The sequence below is a fragment of the Gambusia affinis genome, linkage group LG09 (assembly GCF_019740435.1).
Source record: "Gambusia affinis linkage group LG09, SWU_Gaff_1.0, whole genome shotgun sequence".
NCBI classification, from domain to species: domain Eukaryota; kingdom Metazoa; phylum Chordata; class Actinopteri; order Cyprinodontiformes; family Poeciliidae; genus Gambusia; species Gambusia affinis.
Genome location: NC_057876.1, coordinates 18902323 through 18925781, shown reverse-complemented (window position 1 = coordinate 18925781; position 23459 = coordinate 18902323). Strand labels below are relative to the sequence as shown.

Genomic DNA, 23459 nt, shown 5'->3' with positions numbered 1-23459 from the left:
TCCCACTAGCAGCAAAATAGCCCCACATCATGATGCTCCCACTACCGCTGTAGTTGAGACATTCTTTTTTAGCACAATAGTTTTCTCGCTTGGTTATAAAACGGTTTGCAGAGGAGAATTAGCTTTAAAAATCAAAACTGCAATCTGTCAACCTGCAGCTGGACTACAGTATCATCACAGCAGCAGTTTGCCCTCAGCACTTGTGCTCCAGCTTGCGTCTTTACATTTTTAAGTGCCCTTTTCACAAGGAAGGATTAAAATGTGGAAGAAAGAAATTTGCAGCTATTTCCTGTTAATATCTTTCCGTTGTTGGGCACTAATGAGGAGGAGTCGCCCCTTCACTTTCAAGAGGGCTTAGCAGCAGTTAGCAACAGCTCCAGGCTGCAGGACAATAATCGCACTTTAACTCAGCCTCACAATGACTCACACCGCTTAATTCTCCTTTTCAGAGCCGCCGGTGGAACGCCAGAGGCAAAATTAATAGATGCTAATGGTTGCCTTCCATCAAAGCAGAGCAGGATGCAAATATGCAAGTAAGGCCTATTAATTAACATGAGGAGCGGGCGAGGGAGATGGGGGGACGGGATGGGGAGGCAAAAGGGGCACTGTGGTTCACATGGGCCTCTGCAGGGCAGCCCATTCAGACCGGAGGCAGGGGGCCTTTGAGGGGCTTCCCGGGCCACAATTAGCGGCTCCTGAATGGGCTGGCATTTGTCCTGCAGGTCCCAAAGCTGCAGAGGAAGAGACAGGTCCGGGCCAAGTCTAGCCCTGGTCTGGGCTGCGTGGGTTGAAACCAACATCTGGGCCTGGACTGCACGGCAGAACCAGGCATCAGTAATGTTGAATCCAAACTGCATGTTTGAATCCAGGCAGAGTGGACCAAATCAGATTTTCTCACTTCGGCTACTCAGGCAAAATAAGAGCTTTGTGTTTGTTCTGACAAAAATTCAACATTTAAAATCTCACCTTTTTGTATCAACATTCAATAAAACTAAACCTTCAGAACCAAGAGCCGGTCGGTCCTTACCAAAACTACAAGTTTCATCCGACATCAGTTTTTAAGTCAAGCTCTTTGACTCATCAGTGGTAATTCCTCAGGACCGCATTGTTCCCCTGCACCTCAGTAACAGATGCAGAACCTGAATAACTTATATACAACATGCAGCCCTTATTCATACTCTGTTTCTGTAAAATAGGCTTTTCAGACATAACTTAGAGAATTTCATTTCAATTTATCTACAGATTTCAGTGCTTAACATTTGACAACCAAGGGACCTTAATTTATTTATAGAAAAATCTGCTCAAAAAACTCTTCCTCTTTGTCTAGTTTTTATATAAAACTCCTACTCAGGAAACTTTTCACAACTTCTGAGAAAAAAAATCAAGTCTATTTTAGTGAAGTTGACTTGTTGCTCTGACAAATTGGAATCAACCTATAATGTGTGACACATTTTTTTCTTTTTTTCCTGCTGGGACAGAAAAATTATGTGGGATAATCTAAATCCATAAATCCATCCTGAAGACCCAAAATATGTTTTCATTATGGTTTTATCATAAAACAAGAAAGTTCAGACCTCTTTCCTCTGCCATTTGATTTATTTTAATTTTACTTATTTTAGATATTTTTTTTCTTTTTCTTTGATTTAGCATTATTTTTATTTTTATTTACGTAGGTATTTATTTATTACTTGTTACTGTATATACAGCTGTATCGTAAGATGGGCTGGTTTTTGGTACTCAGATAGTTGTTGTTACACACTAGTGATGCACTTTAGGGACGTTTTGACAACTTATAATGGTAAAATTAAATACATTTTAATAAGTAGTCTGACTGGTCCTCACTTCTGACAGGTTGTAGGACGTTGAGAGAGAAAGGTTTGTCTTGGTGATGTAAATCTAAACCAGCTTAAGGCTGCAGGTAAGTTTTGTGGTTTCATGCTGGAATTCATTTTAATTGTATTTATTTGTTTTCTGTTTTATTACCTTTATTGGAATTAACAACAACAATGCAAAAATCAAAAGTTAGACTTTTTTTTCAAATGCTTTTTTATAATAATATTAATAATAATAATGATAATAATAATAATAATAATAATAATAATAATAATAATAATAATAATAATAATAATAATAATAATATCATTATTATTATTATTATTATTATTATTATTATTATTATTATTATTATTATTATTATTATTATTATTATTGTTGTTATTGTTGTTGTTGTAATTGTTTACTTTTTTATTATTTTCATGATCGAGGCTTTGGATAACTTTCAGCTGAGCTGGTCAAAGTTAATTTTGATGGATGCGAAGTTAATTTGTCTACATTAGTCACAACACCAGGCTCTAACAAGACAACAAGAACTGGAAGAGGAAATGGATCTGACCTTTGACCTGCAGGGTCACTGAGGGATGCACAGACATGTTCAGAGTTCTTCTGCTGTATCTGTACAACTCTGACACGGCTTTACAGCAACTTCAAACTAATGTAAATGTAATCACTCGTTTAACAATTTAGTTAAAATGTATAAATAAACAGAATAGAGATATGCTGAAGAAAACTGTTAAAAAACATGAAACATAAGTACAGAAAAATTTAATCCAGAATTGGACAAAAATTTGAACAAAAGAATAATAAAATTAATGCCTTATTAGGAGTAGAAAGTAAGATTATAATCTAGTAGTGGTCAAACAGATAAAGGGTTAACTGGGGTTAATTTACTTTCGTTATTAATGTTTTTTAGAAGGCAAAAAGTCAAAGATCAAAAATAGGGAGATAAAAGATGGATTAACCACATAACATATAGAGACAAAAACAGGAACTAAACATCACAACACTGATGCAAAAATAATTTAAAAGTATAAAATAGCCCAAAGGATGAGGAAGATCTGACAGGAGGGCAGCAAAAAAGTAAAATGGAAATAAAAATACGCAAACAAATAACCATAAAAATCATAGACTGAAATAAAACTCATTAAAGAGGCACAGCAGGTTAAACTCAAAGAAACACAGAACTAGAAAAAAAACCAAGAGCTACATGAAAACGAAAAAATTCTTTGAAAGAACAAAATGACTAATTTACCTTAAAAAAACAACAACAAAAAACTACTGAAAAGAAAACCAACGAAGCTGCAAAATTAACAATTATTAAAAATATAATATACAAACTAAAACGTTGTTTGTAATAAATACGACTTTCACTAACCACAAAAAATGGAATTCTCTAAGTAATTAAACAAAAACAAAACAATATTTAGAGACGAAACAAACGAATATACATAAGGGATACGCACTGTGGTGAATAATAAATTCAGCGGTTAAAAATGACACAAAAGGAAAGAATAAAACAAGGCACATCATAGCATGGGCAAAAAAACAAAACAAAACAAAAAAAAAGCAGGACCGCACACTTTTTTTTGTTCTTTATGAAAACCCGAACATTTTTCAGCTCTTTAAATCGAACATGAGTCACTCATTGCTGATGAGTTTTAATTAGCATGCCTATTAGTAATATTTGTTGTGACCTCATATTAATCATCCTCATCATCACTGTCAGTCATTATCATCACCACCTTTGACATCCTCCTCCTCCTCATCCACCCCATCAACAAAATGGCTGTGGCAGTGGCTGCCTCTGCGCATGCTCACAGCACACCTCCGGCAGGTATGTGCGCTCGTGCAAGCTTTCCCGGTTCATCAGACTCCAGCATGAGGCGGCAGCAGGTTCGTGGAGACACCCACTGATCCGAGGCTAACACGTTCAAACTCGGCTGCAGCAGCTCGGGGACTCCGCGCGGTACCCCAATCCGGATCAAGTTTGTGATTTTTGTTCACGTTCTCCAGCGGAGAGAGGAAAACTCTCGGGAGCTCAAACCTGGAATTTACGCACGGCTGGTGCGCACAGGCCGACAATCGGGAAGAGTTATGGGAGAACTGGAAATCTGAACCCCAAGAGTCCGAAGGACTGGACTAACTAGACGAGAATAATTGCAATTCTTCTTCATCCTCTCCGCTCAGGTGCTCACCATGTTCCAACACAGTAATAACAAGAAATGTTTCACCATAGAGTCTCTGGTGGGGAAGGATGCGACCAGCCATAGTGGCGGCGGCGGCGGCGGGGGCAGCTCCGGGGATGAACCCATCCGGCCCACTGCGCTCCGCTTCCCGGACTCTCTGCACCCGGCTTCAGCCACCGGGGTCTTTGGCTCCTGCTTCCAGGGGGGCAGCGGGAGGACTTTGTTCTCTGCCGGGCCGGACATGATGTTGCAGGAGACCGGGACACACACGCAGAGCCCCGGCGGGCTCCCGCTGCACCCGCTGCAGATCCCCCCTCAGAGCTTCTTCAGCCCGCAGCATCGGGACGCGCTCAGCTTCTATCCGTGGGTGCTGCGGAGCCGCTTCCTGGGACATCGCTTCCAAGGTGAGCCGAGGGCGCTCCGCCGCCGCTTCACTTAACTTTTCCTCTTTCGTATTCAGTTTGTCCATGCCTTATCTCTGGTGATCTTCTAAGATTCATCCATTCCAGAGACATGTTTTCTCTTTTTGATACTGACTGATGCGTCATGTGTTTTTAAAACTCAGGTTGTTGCATTCCAGAGGCAATTTCTTATTATTTGGAAAGTGCCCTCTGTCTCACAGAATTAAACTATGATATATATAAAGTGTATCTGTGGTCTTTCACAAGCTTGAATATTTTCTTGACTTTATGATATAGAATGGAGCTAAATGGCGTTCATCATTAGCGCTGCATCACAGATCAATGACAACGAAAAATAGATAATTTTGTTTTATTCATTAAAATAATTTTCTTGTTTGTGGTCGAAAAGCAGTGGAAGCTTTCAGCAAGCATTTTGCGGGCTTGTTTTTTTTATTTTCTTTATTCTCCTTTTTTAGTTTTTTTGTTATAATTGCTAAGTTGAAGATACGTTCGGGGCACGTGCAGCTGATCATATTAGTGATTAGAAAGCGTAGCACCTGAAGGTTTGACCCAGATCAGAAGTTCAGAATTCAGATAGGATTTTCACTTAATGATGGTTAATGTATTTTATCATGAACGATTAATTCATTTCAGCCGTAAAATAATATAAGTGCGTAAATAAAGTTTAAACAATTTAGAATTTAGAATAAAAAAACTAAATCTTAAATAAACTTCTTAGAAAATAAACAGCATTCTAAACCAAAAAAAAAACCCTAAAACAAAAACAACGAACGGAATGAAGGGAAAAATGAAAGCAATAAATAAATAAATAAATAAATACGTTTTAGTTTAAACTTGAAAACTTTTGCAAATTAACTTCTACCAATAAAATGTTAAAATTTTGTCAAACTATTTCAGACTATTTTTTTTATTTTTCGTTTTAGACGTAAAGATAAAAACAAATATCTACACTTAAAAAGAAATGTTTATTCAAAAATAAAATAAAATTACGAAATGACGGGGTTATCTTATTTTCTCGCTTTTAAAATCCCACAAGTTTGAACAAAGTTTTCTGACTCCCCGTGAACTCATCTCACACCTGCGCCATTTCATCACGGCTTGAACTCCTTTGTTTTTTTCTTAGTTATCCACATTATTGGTTGTTTGACATGTCACAGTTTTTCTATCTGTTCATGTTAAAACTCTTTACTGCAACTCCTATTTTTTTTAAATTGTTTCTCTTTTCAAAACCTAATTTTTAATCTGTATAAAATTCTAAATAAGTCATGAAATAAAACATTATTTGAAATACTTTCTTATATCTCAGTATTGATGTAAGTAAACGTTTATAAACTGTCAAAGTGTTAGAGCAAATAAATCAAATTTAGACACAACTTGAAGCCAGAAGGAGAAATCATGTTAAACCAGTATAATTCATCATCATTTTATTTTATTTATTTTATTCATTGAGACATTATTGAAATTGATACTTGGTATAAATTTTAATTTTACTAAAGTAATTTATGATTGCACTGTAAAAAGATTTCATAATAAACATTGTAATTAAAAAAGATAAAAAATACAGTCAGACATTTTTTTGAAACTCTATTTTTCAACAAAAATAGCAAAAAAGTATATATTCATACCTTTCAGAAAATAATAATTCATACAAAAACACATCCAATTTCAGATTTTAAATAAAACACATTATACAATTATTCATAAATTAGTTTTCAAATATATTTTTTTTATTCTACAAAATCTTAAAAATCTTATGTAGCATTCTATTTCAGGCTTATGAAAAAGGCAAGATTGGCATAATTAATTTGCACATTGTTTTTTTAGAATAATTTCTAAAACATCATTTGAGCATTCTAAAGTTCAGATTTTTTAACGCCTTTTAGTTTGAATTAACAATTTAATTTTTTCAAATGGATTTTTAAAGGTATTTTTTTTTTATCTCAGAAGCTCCTTTGATGACTTATAATTAACGTTATTATTTTAAGGGTTTGATAAAAAACAGAAATGCAAATTTTAACATTTACAAAGAGAACATTTGTCGCTGTTTTATTTGACATTTATTCATTGCATCTTATCTTAGGAGAACAATTCTGCTTCAGTTAACTTCAGCTTTGCAACACATTCAATAAAGAACTGAACTGTACGCCAGCCAAAAGAACTACTTTCAGAAGCGGATGAATCTGAGTCTCAGTATGAGGTTGAGGTGTCTCTGATACCTGTCCCACACAGGTGATCCCATTAACCCTTTCTTGTCCACCTCCTCTTCCTCTGTCTGCTGCACCTCCTCTCATACAGACCCATTTTTCTTCATTATGTGGAAGTAGCTGATAGCCTCACTTCTCTTGCAGCTCCTGCTTCTCCGGCTCCAATTTACAACATCGAACAGTTTAACTGTTGTTGTCCTTGCTTCTGTGTGACATGAAGCATTAGCACTCACTAAATATAAAAACACATCACATAAGCAAAAGCACTGTAATGGTTTCATTTAACAAGAACTAAATCAAATATGTAAAAAGAGTCACCTCTCACGATCTAACTGCTTGTAGAATCAACTTTACTGCAATAAATCCAGTTGTTTTCTGATTGTATGGAAGTCGGGGAATTGTGGCCCAGTCGTCTATCCAGCACTGCTTTAGTTTATTGAACTTTGTCTCTACAAAGCTACCTTAAGGTCCAACCACATATTGAGGTAGGGATGTTGGTTCTTTTCTTTTTCAGTCATGGATTTGCTGCTGTGTTTCTGATCATTGTCCTGTCGATGTTCCAGTACCGCTGTCCGACAGGTGACCTCACATTTGATTTACAGAGGAGTTTACATTCAAGTTTGTGTGGTTGTAAAACAAGCCCAGATCATCAACTCTCCACCACTGTGCTTTGAGGTTTTTACACTCAGTCTTTAGTAAGGATCATGTCCTTGCACCGGAGTTGAACATTTAACACACTAACTTGAAGAGTTTGAGAAGAAGCTCTTGCATATTTTATTATTAATTGATGGAGTTCAGACTATTCAGTGTGATGGACAGATTTGTTTCTCTAAGATTGCTGATGTTTTTAACCTTTGCATTGTGCTAAATGACTTGAGTGTGCCACAGAGCCAGGAAGTGCCAAAAAGTCATTATTTAATAGGTTAACAAGAGTGGACTTTTACTCACAACTTTCTTTTCTTTTTTTTTTTTTCAGCTTTTATCAAAAAATAATGTATGTCAAAAGTATATGTGTAGCTTAGTCAGGATCATTCATACTTTCCCCGATTAAAAAATAAAATCTGTCAGGTTTTACTCCCAATCTAGGAAACAGTTTTAAAAGGCTCACTTCATCCGTTTTGCATTCTGGTTTTAGAGAAAAGTATCTTTGTTTTGATGCTACCATGTGTTTTGAAAGTAACTGCAAGGAAGTAAAAGTTAGAATTTGTTTGTGAATGAGATACTAGCAGCTATAGTGGTGTTTTTAAAATTTATTTATTTAGAAAATTTGTCACTGATCTTTCTTTAATGCAAATAAAGCCATAAAGCTTGTTTTTATGTGGTTTGTTGTTAAATCATTGCTGGAGTTGCTTAGTTTTTTTTAAGCTTTATGTTTGCACAGATTAAACCTTTCTTTGATGATAACCTATTTCTTTGAGGTCAGGCCGGTTAATACTGCTCTTAACCATTTCCATGAAATAAACTGCATTTTTGATCGCTCTAGTCGATTTAAACCTAAATGAAAAAATTACAGGATTCTAATTTACGTCTCAAAGCATATCTGTCAGTTTCTTCTGCTTTAGTTTGGTTTGTGCATTTATTTTGTTTGTTGAAGCACTTTAGGGTTTACATCTTGGAAGATGTTATACAAATAAACTTCTACTTACTTTTATCCTATTCTCACTAAATCTAAAAAGGTAAATGAAACCATGTGCTGTTTATTGATGTATTTAAAGACTGAAATTGGTGAGCGTGTTTAGTTTTTCAGATTAATGAATTGGATGGGGGTTTTTTTGCTTATATTTGACTACCTGATCAGCCGATCTCTGGATGATTGTTCTTTCAATCATCAAATTATACTTTCATTAAGATAATAGAAAAAGCATACGTTTAAGTTTTACACAAAAAATATCCATAAAAGAAGATTTCAGTATAATAATGTCAGTTGAACTGAATACAGGTGTGCACAAGGCTAATTGTCTGATGCAAACAGGTCTGGTTTAGTTTAGACGGTTTTTCTTCCCCCCTGTCTGTGTTCTGTTTACTCCTAGTGTAACTTCTGCTCAGAAAGACAAATGCTTGTATGTTTCAGAACTATAACTGAGAAACGTTTCCCTATATTAAATAGGCTATAGAGGTCACTGATGAAAACTGGGAGAATTTATTCTTGGAAAGGCCTGAAGCTCTGGCACAGCTGCAGGCTGTGTTAAAGTGCAGAAGGGTTTAGCATCTAGCCTAATCAATTGCTTCATCTGCTCAGCACAATGCATCAACCAATGGAGGAGTTGTGGGGTTACTACTGAAGGTTGAAAGTTAAACAGCAAAAGTGTTGAAAAATTTTAGCTCAGGAATAGAAATAACAGTAATCTATGGTTAATGTGAGATCGCCTGATGTTTCTCCTGAAGTTTTATTTCTCCTGATTCAGAGATGCGTTTCTGTTGTCTTCTGATTTTCTGCTGTTGTTAATCTTTGTTCTGCATCTATGATAAAGGTTCATTCAGAGTTTATCGAGGTCCATGGCCTCCCTATTTGAAAGACTTAATTTAAAAAAGGGGTACTGCAGAAGTGTAACTAAATACTAATTTCTAATAAACATGCATCTTAAAATTTAAATAAATAAATAAACATGCATCTTATTAACATTAATAAAAACAAACTGTGCTCTGTTTGTGCTGCACATCGGAGCGTATTTTACGGAGGGTAAAATCAAAAGGTTTCTCTGTTCTTGTTCATATCGATATCAAAGATGTCACTTTACTTCCTCGATAAGCTGTTAGCTAGTGATTAAACTTTTCAAATATCTCAATAACCATTTTAATCTCTTTAATTAGTTCAAACTGGAAATTGAGGAGAAAATTAGAAGTAGATATTAAATTCTTCAGTTTTGCGAATAAATTTTTTTTTGATTTGAGCAGTTGCTACGTTAAAGCATCATTTGACATTGAACAGAAATATTTGCAAACCATGACGGCCACTAGTCACGGCTCTGAATTTGCATGTGAATAAGACAGCTAACGCCAGATAAAAGGTGCCTGGTACGTGCCGGCTCTCCGCCCGCCATCATTGTCGCACAACCCGCTCTTTTGCGTAGCGCGTGATAGCGGCCGCAACTCCTTTTCAGCGGGTTAAAAGGAACCCAAGCGTATATTTGTTTGTATGTAAAAACATATTGATAGATTTACGTGCGATTTCAATAAACAGTCAGGAAAAATGAAAGCAGAAGCTGCCCGTCGGTTTGGGGCGAAGAAACAAAGAAACCGTTTCAGCGTCGCTGTCACACGGAGTTTTCAACCACTTCGCTTCGTAAACAAATGAGACTCGAGTTCGCCCCAGACGTGAGAAGACTAGCTTTAGCATCTCAGTAAAATTAGACAAACCGAGATGGAAAAACGCAAAAAACGATCTGCATGGAAATAAAGTCGGTTAGCGCTATAAAGAGCAGGGTTTTAGATAGCTTGAGTTAGCAAAGCTGCATCTGGTTAAAAGGTTTTTCATTTGTGGTTTGTACATTGAAACTTAAGTTCGCTTCTCGGCTAAAACAAAACAAACATTGGTCCCTCATGAAAAATAGATTGTAGATCTCAATGAAGTATTTAGCTGGTTAAATAAAGGTTATTATTGGTTTAAAATCTTGTTTGAAGCAAACATTTGAAATGCAAAAAAAATATTCTTTTGATAAAAATAAATTATAAACCTTTAGCTGATATATAAGTATTTCATGTTTAAAATTGAAACCTTATCTTTTTAGTTGTGTTTGCCACTTATTTTTTTCAAAGAATTTTTAAAAACATTTTTTGAATTCCTGAATTTAAATATTCCTAAACCCAGATTGAGATGCTGACGGCTATTTTTTATTTTTAGATTCTAATTTATGATAAATCAAAATACAAGAGTCATGTCAGGAACTCCATAGGATTTATTTTCTGTCAGTCAAACAGAGTCTCCCCTGTGTCTGTGTTTTTGTTAATTTGCACTGACTAACTTTAAATTATAGATATTAAAAGTGGGCATACATTTCTACTGTTCAAAACATCTTCCTCACAGACTGAATCATGTCAATCTAAAGACCGAACAGCAATAGTTTCTAAATGTTTCACCCAAAAAAAAAACCTTTCTCACTGAGGTTCTGAAATATTATCGGAACCTTTTTTGAAACCCAGCAGAGCAACAGGATCCACAACCAGAGCTCTGAGATCTGAGCAAACCCATCCACATTTCTCCCGATCTTTTTTATGTTTGTTGATGAGCGTTTCAATTTCAGTTTGCGGCTCAACTCTTGATTCAGATGCAAATGTCAAACAGGCAAGGTGTTTGTTCAGATTAGGCAGAGCAAATAGACAAACAAAGGCGTGTTGCAACAACTGGGAGCTCTGCATTTTTGCTCAGTTCAAAAATAAAACTGAAAAGTGATCAGTGCATGTCTAGAAACAATGAACTAGGCTTTTAGGGACATTTCTGTGTGGGAATAATGTGAAAAAGGACTGCCTCCATGTTTCTATCCTCACCATACGAGGGCAAAGAGAGACATCAGTCAGTCTGACTGTTCAGGTCTCAGAAGTTTTATACTTTCTTGCTTTCAGCTCCAGTTTTGTTTTGATGGAAAATAGTGACTGATTGCAACTGAAATGATTGACTCTTGCAAAACAGGTTAATCTGAATAAATCCTAATGTCAGCAAAACATTTATCTATATCAGCACTTCAAACCAAAAATTGAAACTCTTACAAAAACACATTAACGCAGTGTTCATTTCTATTCATTTTGAAAACTCTGGCTTATTGCTAAAGAAAAAACATCAATTCAGTTTTTCAGAAAATTAGACATGAGACCACTAAAAGAAACGATTTTCAAAACTGGCAGCCCACTTTCAGATATAAATGTAAAAACCATACTGACCCCTGGGAATTGAAGTACAAGGGCTCCATTAAACAGTATAAGCTCATGTGAAATGTTACACTTAAACTATGCCAAAAGTTATCACCGTCATATTTATCAAACACTAACCAGTTTCTCTAATGAAGTTAACTAAATTCCCATAGAACCTATCCACTAAATGTGTAAATCTCTGAACATGTGACTCCTGACTATAGTAATATGTATAGCCATGGTAATGTGAAAGTATTTTTAGAGTCTAGATTTACACGTTTTTTATGGGTATCTACATGCTTTAGCATGACCTTATTTTTTTTAATTTGCTGATCACAGTCAGCTTGTGCCTCTGCTTCAACAGACCTGACTTAAATAACTGTACCGACCATGTAGAACTTGATCCAGATTTATTGGACCAAAGGAAAATATCAAAGTTTGTGGAACAGTCAAACTCAAGGAAGAATCTGAAACCACATTTCTGTGGTTTTACTCTATAGGCTATACTCATCATAGCCTTGTGTGGAAAACTATTTTTAAAATTATGTTACTGAAATAAATTAACCTTTGAATGACACTCTAATTTATCAACAATAAAATGTGTCAGTTTTAAATAATTGGCCCTGACTTCAGCCTCCCAGGCTGTATGCAGGATGGTCTTTAGCCTCCAGATAAGATTCCGGGCCAAATACAGCATTCCAACTTTTCTTCTCATCAAAAAAATTAAAAAGGAGGATGTCAAGCTACACTGCAGATGAAATAAACATCAGAGGGTAATATTGAACATGCATAAGCTCTTCATTTAATGTAGCTAATCCATTTTTTTTTTATTTCCAGCCAATTTTTTAAACTTTTTTCCACAATTTAATTTCATTAATGATTACCTAGTGGTCCACTAGGTACATTATATTTTACTGCAGAGTGACAATAAAAGAAGTCAACCTAATATCTAGAGTTACATCTGTTTGAATTTTGTTTGTTTTTCAGGAGAGGACAGCAGTCCAGAGAACCTGTTGCTTCACGGCCCATTCTCCAGAAAGCCCAAACGGATCCGAACGGCTTTTTCACCTTCCCAGCTTCTGCGCTTGGAGCGAGCTTTTGAAAAAAACCATTACGTAGTCGGAGCTGAGAGGAAGCAACTGGCGAGTGGGCTGTGCTTGACTGAGACACAGGTGAGGCGTCTTGGAAACAGAGGCAGAGGTGCATGATGGGGCGGTTCAGACAAGATGTTTGTTATGGTAAATACTAAAGTTAGACAAAAAAAGCTGACAGTACTGAGTTAAAGTCCTGAAGCAACAGATCTGCCTTAAGGCAGTCACATCTTTTTATAATAATCTTGTATTTTTTTTAGTTGCTTTTTTTGTTTCTTTGTTACTGACAGTCTATCCAAAAGAAACAACTGGATCCCATTTCTGGAGTTGAATATGTTAAGAATAGAATGATGTGTGCCAGGATGTTTTCAGTTTTTGACAGATGGTAAATAAGATTTCAGTGCTAACAGTTATTGACAACTCTGGAAATAATGAACCAGTGGGACACATAAATCATTGCAGATATGGCTGATATTTTTCAGAACAGATAAAGAAATGGGGGTTAGCAAATCAGTTCAGCTTACCGAGTCTGGCCTTATCTCTGCCTGAGTTTGCCTTCTACCTAAATAATTATTTTAAAAAGCAGAATAAAGCAAACAGATTTACCAAAGTATACCAAGGAAGATGTTTTTCTTCTTCTTTTGTAATTAATTTTACATATTGGATACCAAGCTCTGATTCAAATGCAGACTGACAGGGATCTATTCTTACCTTATCACCCTTTGGAGTTCATTTGCTGCCCTCAGTTCCTTCATGTTAGTTTTTGAGAACTGACCACTTTTTCTCAATGAAGATTGATATCAGTGAAATTTCCTAGTGACTGGTCTTATAAACCAAAGGTTCACACATTTTCTAAAGTGATAAACTATATATATTTCTTTGCAGGAGCTTTTTGTAAAGCTACACTGCAGATGTTGCTTGGTCAAGACTGATCAATAAACAGATCCACACAGTTAAAAAAAAAAATAAAATTGTTTGGACAAAGCTGATTAGTCAAAGACGATTAAGTGATTTTAGTGGATCAGACTGAACTCTTGTTGCAAATTTATGTCCCGCCACTTGTACAGTATGCCTCTCATGTCTGTTGATGCATTTTCAGGGCACACCACCAAGCATACAGCCATAAATACTTGGCTGTCATCTAGTGGATAGATCTATGCCAGATCATGACTAAATTAATAATCTGCACACTAAACACACACACACATATGTATATATATATGCTGCCTTGCTCAGTGGCATTATTAGCTGTGATGTCAGTGTGTGTTCTTTGCGTTGTGAGGAATGCTGAGTAGGCAATTAGTCAGCGAACTCCTCCTTTTCTCAGGATGGTGTTTGTCATCAAGTCGGCGCGGTGGTTGGACTCCTGACGCCAGTGAAACGACATGATTCATAAATTATGAGCTCATTTCACAACAACAGACAGGAAGAGAAGGACGCAGCTCTGCCAGTCACTTGCCAACAGCGGTTATTAATCACTCATAAGTCACAGCTTTGTGCAATCAGAGCACCTTTACAGCCAGTAATGATCAAGTGATCAACATTCCTGCGGGACATCTCAGGGCTGGCATCCAAATAAGCGCCAATAAATTTTTAATTCTTATTGCTGGGGGCCACAAGGGGCCCTGCAGAGAAAAAGTGACTCAGGTCTTATATAAATCTGCTTAATTTATGTTAGTTTTCATAAGAATCATCTAAACCACTATTGCGTAAAACAATTGAATCTTTACACTAAGAGTGAAAACTTTTGGTGATATGCATGTTTTTGATGTTTGTTTTTGATGTATGGACAGAACTGCTCACCAGGAAAGTGTCATTTTTGTATCTGACTGATCCAAAAAGCCCCAAGTGAACTGTTGATAATACAGAAAATATTCTGCACATCCTGCACAACTCTGCTCAATTTTCAGTCCTCCATCTGACATTTCTCCCATTGATCTAGATTTTTCTGGTAGGATTTCTACGGGTTAACCAATGAACAGAAGGAGAATTTGTGAACAATGATGCACTGTTTTAGAATTGTGGTTCAATTGTAGTTATACCAGTTGGGGCACATGAAGTGAATGAAGCTGTTCAGTACATGTTGCTAATATTAAGTTAACATTAACCACCATCTCATTCAGCTCAACAATTCTCTTTTCGCAGTGGAAGATTATTTTTTACCTTGCAGGCAATTTGCGGTAAGCTTCCTACCGTCATAGTCAAATATTAGCAAATGCATAAAATTTAAAGCTTCAACAGGGCCCATGCCTCCAGTAAGCAATTGTTTCTCAATAGCTGACAGTCTGGACCTTCTTTGCAGAGCATCACAAAAAAACAAGAGTGGTTTTTATCAGACTCAAAGATTGGGTAAAAATCTTTCTTCCCTTGCCACAAAAAATAAATAGTATTGAGAGTGAGAGGCTAGCTGCACGATGCTCCCCAAAGAGTTTTTTCCCTTGTCATTTTTGCACCAGAGAGTGATGCTAATAATTTCCTAGATGTTAGCAGCCTATTTACATTTCTACTCCTTGAGGTACACTGCATGGGACCACAACCCAGTCCAGAACCTGACACAGCTCTCTCAGATTATATAATTTGGGTCCTTTATCTGTGGCAGGATGTTTTCAATGATCCTGTTTGATTTGTGAATCTTCACTTTATATGGGACAGGTTAGGCTATATGGTGGACCAGTGGGAGTCCCCGGTTCACTCTGGCCTCCTCCTACTAAACATGTATGTTTAGCCAATTGGCCAAATTGTCCTTTGTGCAAGTGTTAGTCTGCATAGTGCATAGTTAGTGTGCATAGTGTTAGTGTGCATAGTTTGTGCATTAGTCTTTATATAGTCTTGTGATGGACTGACAGTCTATTTGGGGTTTACCCTGCCTTACACCCATTGATCACTAGAAATAGAAACCATGTCTCAGGACCCTGAATGTTTTAGGAAGGTACAGAAATATTTGGATTTCTGAGTCTAAACTATCAGTTTTGACAAAGTGCCTTTTGTTTATCATCCAGTGGGAAAATGAAGAACAACTAAGCATGGGCCAGTGTTTATGGCCATATGAGAGATGAATTGGTCATTACAGCTGGACAGAGTGTTGCAGTCTCTTACACAAAGTGCTGTCAGTGTAGCAAGGTTTTAGCCTTGGTATGAGGCTGGCATGGTCAGTCAAACTTGAAGTTTTCCATTACAAATCATGCCAGTGTGCGTGGGCTCTACATCATGGATGTGCTCCCTCTTGATGCTGAGCAGCAGAAGTTTGTCTGTTGGGTAATCCTTCTGAAAACAAATCCAGCCAGCTTCATTAAAGTATTTTTTTTTAAATTATGGTTCATATTTATTCAAATGGCCCATGTTTTCAGCTACACAGAAATCAGATCACGGAAACATTAAACAAGAAATTTATTAACTTACTTTAAAGACTACATTGAAATATGGCAATGAAATCAGTTGTTAATGATTGGTCTTGCATTTTCAGTTTCTACTAATGACAAACAAAAAAAACCTGATTTAATAGATTAACTAAATATATTTAAAAAAAATCTTAATTTTATCTCTTCTTGTCTTTGTTTTTTTCTTCTCTGTAAAGAAGAAGTGTTACTTTGAATTCTCAGTAGAATCCATGGTAAACCTATCTGATGTTTGAAGGTAATTTGAGCATCTATCATGCTGATCTAGAGTTTACAGCCTCTGACAGATTGCGCAACAAGATCTTGGAGCCAGCTCAGCGAGTTTGAACAGCTCTGCATGTCATGGTCATGTTTTACCAGCGAAAAGGTCTTAAATCACCGAGGTACTCTCACACAGTTATTCCTATCTGTGACAGAATCACAGCTTGTTGTGGTTGTGGCTGATAGCTGTGCGAAGGTTTCCAAATGGCTCGTCATTGTTCTCAGGCATGTTTGCAGTTGGAGGAAACAGCTTCTGTGTTTTAACTACCCAAAACAAAGTGGGTTCTGTGGGTTCCAGCTTATTTATTTGACAGATTCTAATCAGATGGAACTTAATTAGTTTAATATCATTGGAATCGGGAAGAAATTAAAGCATGCTTCATGTCTGTAAATCATTTGTGAAATGATACATCTTTAAATGTGAACACAAGACACATTTACTTAACTGCATTGCTGAGAACGTCATTAGATCTAAACTGCTGGAACACCTCTGGAAAACGTCAAAATCATAACACCTACAAGCAGTAGAAATCTTCACTGGTTACTGACTGTCACATCTTCGCACTTCATAATGTTCTTTTTCTAAAATCCTGCAGAGCTGAAACTTTTCAGAGCTTTTCTCTCAGACATAAAACTAGCATTTGGGAATTTAGGAAGGGTTCAAATAAATTGGTTAAAATCATGGTTAACCAAATTTATTTATCAAAATGTGAAAACAAACTCTTTTTTTTATTTTGTTTTGTCATTAAATGAGGTAAATCTAATGTTAGATATAGAGAACCTGTACCATTATTTGCTTTAAAACGTGTTATATTGTTGCTTACAGAATCACCTCTAGCAGCAGTAATGCTTACCAGAAAACCAAAAGCAGTAAGCGTAAGCAGACATTTTTAACATCCAAGCGTCATATGAACCTTGTGTTCTGATGTGACGGTGTGTGTTTGTGTGTCTAGGTAAAGGTGTGGTTTCAGAACCGCAGGACGAAGCACAAGCGGCAGAAGTTGGAGGAAGAGTCTCCTGAAGCTCAGCAGAAGAGGAAGGGCAGCCAACACGTCAGCCGCTGGAGAGCAGCGACGCAGCAGGCCGGCAGCGAGGATGTGGATGTCATCAGCGACGATTAGACTACAGTTGTCTCGACGCCATCTCATATATACACACACAAAACACATCTTTTAAAAAAGTAAATAAAAGCATTAAAATTAAGGAATTGAGACCTGTGACTTCTAGTCAAAAACAAGGTTTAACCCTTTTCACTGCACGCCTACACACACACTGCAGAGTAAAACCAAACACATGTATGAACACGCACACACACACGTACATATAGACATAGATGGCTTTTCTTGCTATGGACTGACAGATGGACAATGAACCTGTCTGTTCTGGACAATGGAAAAGGAAAAGAAGAACTGAGGGTTGTTTTGTTGTTTTCTTAGGAAAAAAGAAAACTTTCTGTCAGATTTGGACTGACAAGGCTTCGATGCTTCCAAGAGGCAAAAGAAGATGACAAACTGACTTTGGTTCTGGTGCCAAACAAAGACTGTGTCCTGAAACTTAAACAGAAAAAAAGACTTTCAAAGCTGCTGGGCTGCAGGTTTCTGAACCAGCTCGCAGGCATTCTGAGAGAAACGATGTTCCTTCAACAGAGAGGAAGGAACTGTCCTGGAGTTTGTTCAAAAGCATTAGTCTGTGAGATTCTTGATAATCCAGACTGAAGCTATTCGAGGCAAAGCTGCTTCCAAAACCCTCAAACTGAAAGATTTTGAGTCTATTGCTTTCCCCTCAATTTTCAATAAGGAATCGAGACAATTAGATGTGACGGATGATAGCTTTGCTCAAAACTTATTGCAAAAATAAATAAAGTCAGCTAAAAATTTTTGGAAGTTTGTATTTTCCTGTCTTGTGTTCCCATGTGCAGTTAAAGTAAAGCTGATACAGACAGGACTCCTTCACACTGGATGAAGACCCTGCAAATTTTTAAGAAGCCTGAAAAAATGTAGATGGGTCTTTTGCACGTTTTTAGATGGTAATTAGGAATCAATGTCCTCCCGCATTACAGATATTAAATCATGAAAGTTCTCTGAGGGTTTCAAGGATGCGTAAAACTTCCTTATCAAAGTGGTTTCTCAGTAAGACAACAGCAGCAATAGTAACGGTGTTAGTCTGAGGTGGTAGGATCATTGTAGGAGGGTCCTGAACTCGCACCATGAATGCAGGATATGAGTTCAGCTGCTTAGTCAGTAGTAAGAGTGAACCATCGCCCCACACTGAACGAGGTTCTCCAAATTTGCTACATTCCAACCATATTCTTGTAAACCAAAAAAAAAACATTAATGGCTCTTCATTTCATGAAGAAAGTAAACTAAAATGGATCTGCACAAACTTGTATAAAATACACTGAGCAACACTGACAGATGACTTTTCAATTACATTCACTCTAAACCCCGAACTTGGAGAACCTGGTATCTCCTCTCAGTGTCGACTCAGCTGTTAATTTCTGAATGCAAAATCCGAGCTGAGCTGAAATTTTTAGGCTTGCTGTTGCATCCTGTCTCAAAATCCTGTGGATTGTTCAGCTTCCTTTATGTAGAACTAATTCAGCAGCTTTTGTTTTCCTCACCAACAGAAAAAAATCTGGAATGCCAATATTTGTTTGAGGTAATTATGTGGACAAAACCTGACTTACAAAAATTATGCACAAAACAAAAAAAGAAAAAAATGGAGGAAAATGCAGCTTTTCATTTCAAAACACAGCAAAAGGTACAGAAACTAGTATCCCAGATCAGTTGTTTTTTTTTTTTGGGGGGGGGATATAGGTATTTATGTAAAAACTGGATGAGAAAGTATTCTATGCATCTAATGTGTGTATATAATGATAATATTATTAATGATGATGATGTGTGTTTGTTTTTTTTCTTCTCTGCATCAGTACATTAGTTTATTTCTTCCATCTGGACAGATTTACCTCATCTTCTCCTCATGTAGCACTTCTACTTCTACTTAGTGAGATCTATTTTTTCATTCTTTTAGGACCGAATGCACTAACTGTACAAACTCTGAGAAGATGAAAGAGGCTTTGTACTTCCTGTGCTCAGTTTAGAGAAAAAATAAAAAAAATAAAAGAAATACAATTAAAATGTTTTTTTGTTTGTTTTTTATAGTTGATTTTCTTTTCTAATTTTGATTTTTCTCTTTAGGTCAATTTTCTATTTATTGATAAATGGAGTGATTCACAATGTTCAAAATAAAAAGAACTTAACATCATCATTTCCAATTAAGTAAATAAAAATATTTGTTCTCTTTAAAATGTTGTATTCATTATTTATATTTTTTTCTAAATTATGCTCATTTGAATCTGATTTCATCTGATTTTATAACAATTAATATTTTAATTTATTAATATTTTTCGCGTTTTTAAAAGTTGGCTGCCATGTCACAGTTGAGTATTTGTAGGTAAACTATAAGTTTGGAAGTTTGCAATTCAAAAATACAATAAAACTAATAAAAACAATTTCAATATTTAATAAATTATAATTGTAATAAATAATTAAAATACGTATCTTTATGCTACAAGATATTTGGTTTTGTCTCTTCCCAATAGTTCTGCATGACATATGACAAATCAAGATTTGAGTTTATTTAAATAGCATGAGTAATTTCTTACAACATGGATTCAAATATGTGGACGTCACACAGACCAAATATCCAACAGAGGACGCAGCGGCTAGCTCTTCTTTTGTCCTCAGGATGCAGCTGATCTGCGGCAGCGGTAGCGGTTCCCGGCCTGGTGTCCGGCTCCACCTACAGCCTGTGGCCTTTGTCGGCTTCAGTAAATCCCTCAACCCCGCCTGGCGGATCACGGAGGTGACAAAGCATGCCATCTTTACGTGATATATAGGTTATGCTTGGTTCATGTCCTGAAAAAAGAAACAGAGACTGTGCGATTTGTGTACGGGTTTTCTTCGGATTAAAATAAATTATTAATAATAGTAATAATAAAAAAGTACACAAAACAAAAAAGTTCGATCTATGCAAGTTGGTAAAAGCGCACCAATATTTCCCACAACATTATCGATGAGACAGAAACAATCGGCGTTTTTAGTCCAAGGTTTTGTGAAGGCATCATGAAAAAAAAGTTAAAACAAACAAGCAAAAATGGATCGAGAGGCTAAATGAGCCTCAGCTCTGAACCGGCCGAAGGTGAAATTGTGTGACTGAAGAGGCTCTTTTGTTTGTTGCGTAAATATTTGATTAGATGGGGAGAGGGTCAATAATAATCTTAGTGAAATATGAAAATCAAAAGTCATGACAAAATTTCAAGATCTTTCATAATCAGGCAAAAAATACATAAACAAAGTGAAGCCATCTGCAATAAGGGACAGATCAAACTGACTTTCTAGAAGAAGGTTCTTTAGTATTTACAGCAAGATGATGTATATTCTCTGCATCATCTTATACAAGACAATGATGGATAGACTCCCCAGTGAGATTCTGAAGTCTGAAGCTGAGTAAAAATTGATTCTTTCCTTGGATGCAGCAGCATCAGAAACAGGGACTTAAAAACCTGATAAAGAAAGTTGACTTCATCCCAGCTCGTTTGAGCTGGGATGAAGGAGCTACAGAAAGTAGTCAAAGAAATGATGGCAAAATGGGGGCTATAATCTTGGGATTATTAAAAATGTATAGGGTTGGATTGTGTGACAGTAAGTGTGTGAGACATTTATTCATTTCAATTGCATACTGTATAAATAAATTAATACACTTTACAACTCAATGAGGGCTCTCATCTCATCTTAATCCCCCACAAGAAAAGCAAAAATATCATCAAATATAAGACCAGCAGTGATGGTAAGGTCAGTGACAGTTTTATCTGTACTGAGGGAAAAATACACACAAGTTAAGTATTTATTCATTAGGTGGCTTCAACAGATAGTTGGCTGTTCTGGACTTTAGGGGCATCAGAGTAAAGGAAGCGGACTAAATGCACGCCAGACTTTCTATTTGTAAAAGAAAATCCATGTATTATTTTCTTTCCAATTCAAAATGTCATGCAATTTTGCTTACGGTAGTCTATCACTTAAAATCCCATTAAAATACACTCAAGTCTGCAACTGAAATGTGAAATAATGTTGAAAAGCTCAAGGTGTATATAGCTTTGCAAGGTGCTGTGAGGATCCTGCTAACACCTCAAAGCCTTCAGGTGAAATGAGTGAAGATTTAACACAGTTCCTCAGGGATTTATAATATAAATGCTTTAGAGAAAATATCACTAATAAAGAAAGAAACAGAAGAAATTGACACTGTATATTAATCATGTAGATGCTTTTGAAATCACTAAGTTAAAAACAAGTTTTAGTCACTAAACTGCCCAAAATCTTTCTTTTTTTTCCTCCTCCCCTCCAGGGGGTCTTTTGTGGGCTCTAGTGTCTCTTATATAAAAGTAGGCTGACAGGAAGGGGGGAAAGACATGCAGTAAATGTTGCCGGGTCCGGGAATCAAACCCGTGACAACTGCATCGAGGACTCGCTCTATCCCCTATGCCACCACAGCACACCCAAAATCTTTCACTTTTGTCCCATAAGTGCGTATTTATTTTGCTATTAAAAGTATAACTTTCCTAATTTTCTCCAAATCAGTAGTAAGAAGCCCTTGAGTAATTTGAAAATGATCTGTAAGTAAAGCATTTTACAAGTGATTTTGTCCTGATGAGTGGTTTTTTTTTTTCACAGTTGAACATTTTGCTCCGTTGTTCACTGAAGTTTGCAACACACTTGTTGTGCTTGTCGACCTCCAATCAGCTGAGAGCCACAATTACCATCAATCGTCTCAGTGTGTGTTGGATCAGTGGGGCTCAGCAGCTCAGTCGTGTTAATCAAAGTATTTATCCAAACAAGACAAATTAATTTAACTGCTCGTTATCAAACCCCCGTCATCAACCAAATCAGCCTAATTACAACAAATTAAAACGATTAACATCAGTGTGGGGCACTTTGCTGCTAAAAAGACTGCAACTATAAATCTGCTCCCTTTTAGAAACAGTTTAGACTCATGTAAGCACCTTGATATACTCATCTGAACACATACTGGGAACACAAGTCAAGCTGCAGAAATATGTGGAGAACAAGCAGTTTTAAACAAGGTTAGTAGTTTTTTAAAACTAAATTTATTGCCAGGATAGAAAATTAAAAGTGAAGTTGTAAAGCTTTCTAAACATTGCTTCTTTTGAAATTGTGTAAAACATGAATCAGTCACATTATTACTTCTCTTAGACGACAATTGGGTTTACAGGCACAGGGATTGTTTTGATTTTTAACAATTGTGGTTTAGGATTTAATTTACATTTCTACAAGACATGGTTGAGAAGTCATAGGAGGAGGATTTTGAGAGTATGTTTCTAATATATATATATATATATATATATATATATATATATATATATATATATATATATATATATATATATATAATATATAAAGTCACAATCTCATGCACAAATTAGCATAGGATTTTATCCATTTTATTATCTCCTGTTGTCTTTTCTTACATGAACTGTATTTTAGAATGCTCTAATTAACATATTTTAATAGTTTGTTAGCAAAAATGAAACATTTGATGGGTTGGAGTCTGTGCTTTCTCTTAATATTCTTACAATTAACTTAAAAGCAAGTTATGGGTCTAAATTACTGGTATGGGTCCTCACAGGACCGAACTGAGTCTCTACCGCCTGCAGGCATGCAGACACTCAGCAGACACTGAGATGGTGCCTTGAGGAGAAAAACTGTGACTCTTTCTCTGTGAAGTTTCCAAAGTTTGCTCCTAAAGCATACCCTGTAAATCTTTCATTCACCCAAACAGGGTGCTGGTTGATGTGCGATACTTAATAAACTGCATTTCTCAAAGTTCAAAGTTTTCAAAATATTTTGCATGTTACCTTTGTGGAGAAATTATTTATTTGATAAACTGGGGCATTTTACAGACAATCTGTAGTTAATACATTAAGTTAAAATGAATTAAAGAAGATTAAAAGCATAAACAAAACTAATTTGGCTGAAATTACTGGTAAAGATGTGTCATTGCTGTCATTTGAATCCATTTGTTTATATAACAGTTTCGATGACGTGATAAGGGATTGACTGACACAAGCACAAACAAGATCCACATTATGCTTGCGATAACCTCCAAATCTCCCTCAAGTCTGGAAATAAAAAGTATCTGCAAA

General features: G+C 36.2%; 1 protein-coding gene across 1 annotated transcript; it reads left to right on the top strand.

The window, feature by feature from the left end:
* The first annotated feature begins 3585 nt into the window (after positions 1 to 3585).
* Positions 3586 to 18959, top strand: emx3 (empty spiracles homeobox 3). Its single transcript, XM_044127613.1, has 3 exons — positions 3586 to 4426; positions 12481 to 12665; positions 17194 to 18959. Exons 1-3 carry the CDS (start codon positions 4033 to 4035, stop codon positions 17359 to 17361), a joined length of 747 nt encoding a protein of 248 aa, XP_043983548.1. The 5' UTR covers positions 3586 to 4032; the 3' UTR covers positions 17362 to 18959.
* Positions 18960 to 23459: the final 4500 nt, after the last annotated feature.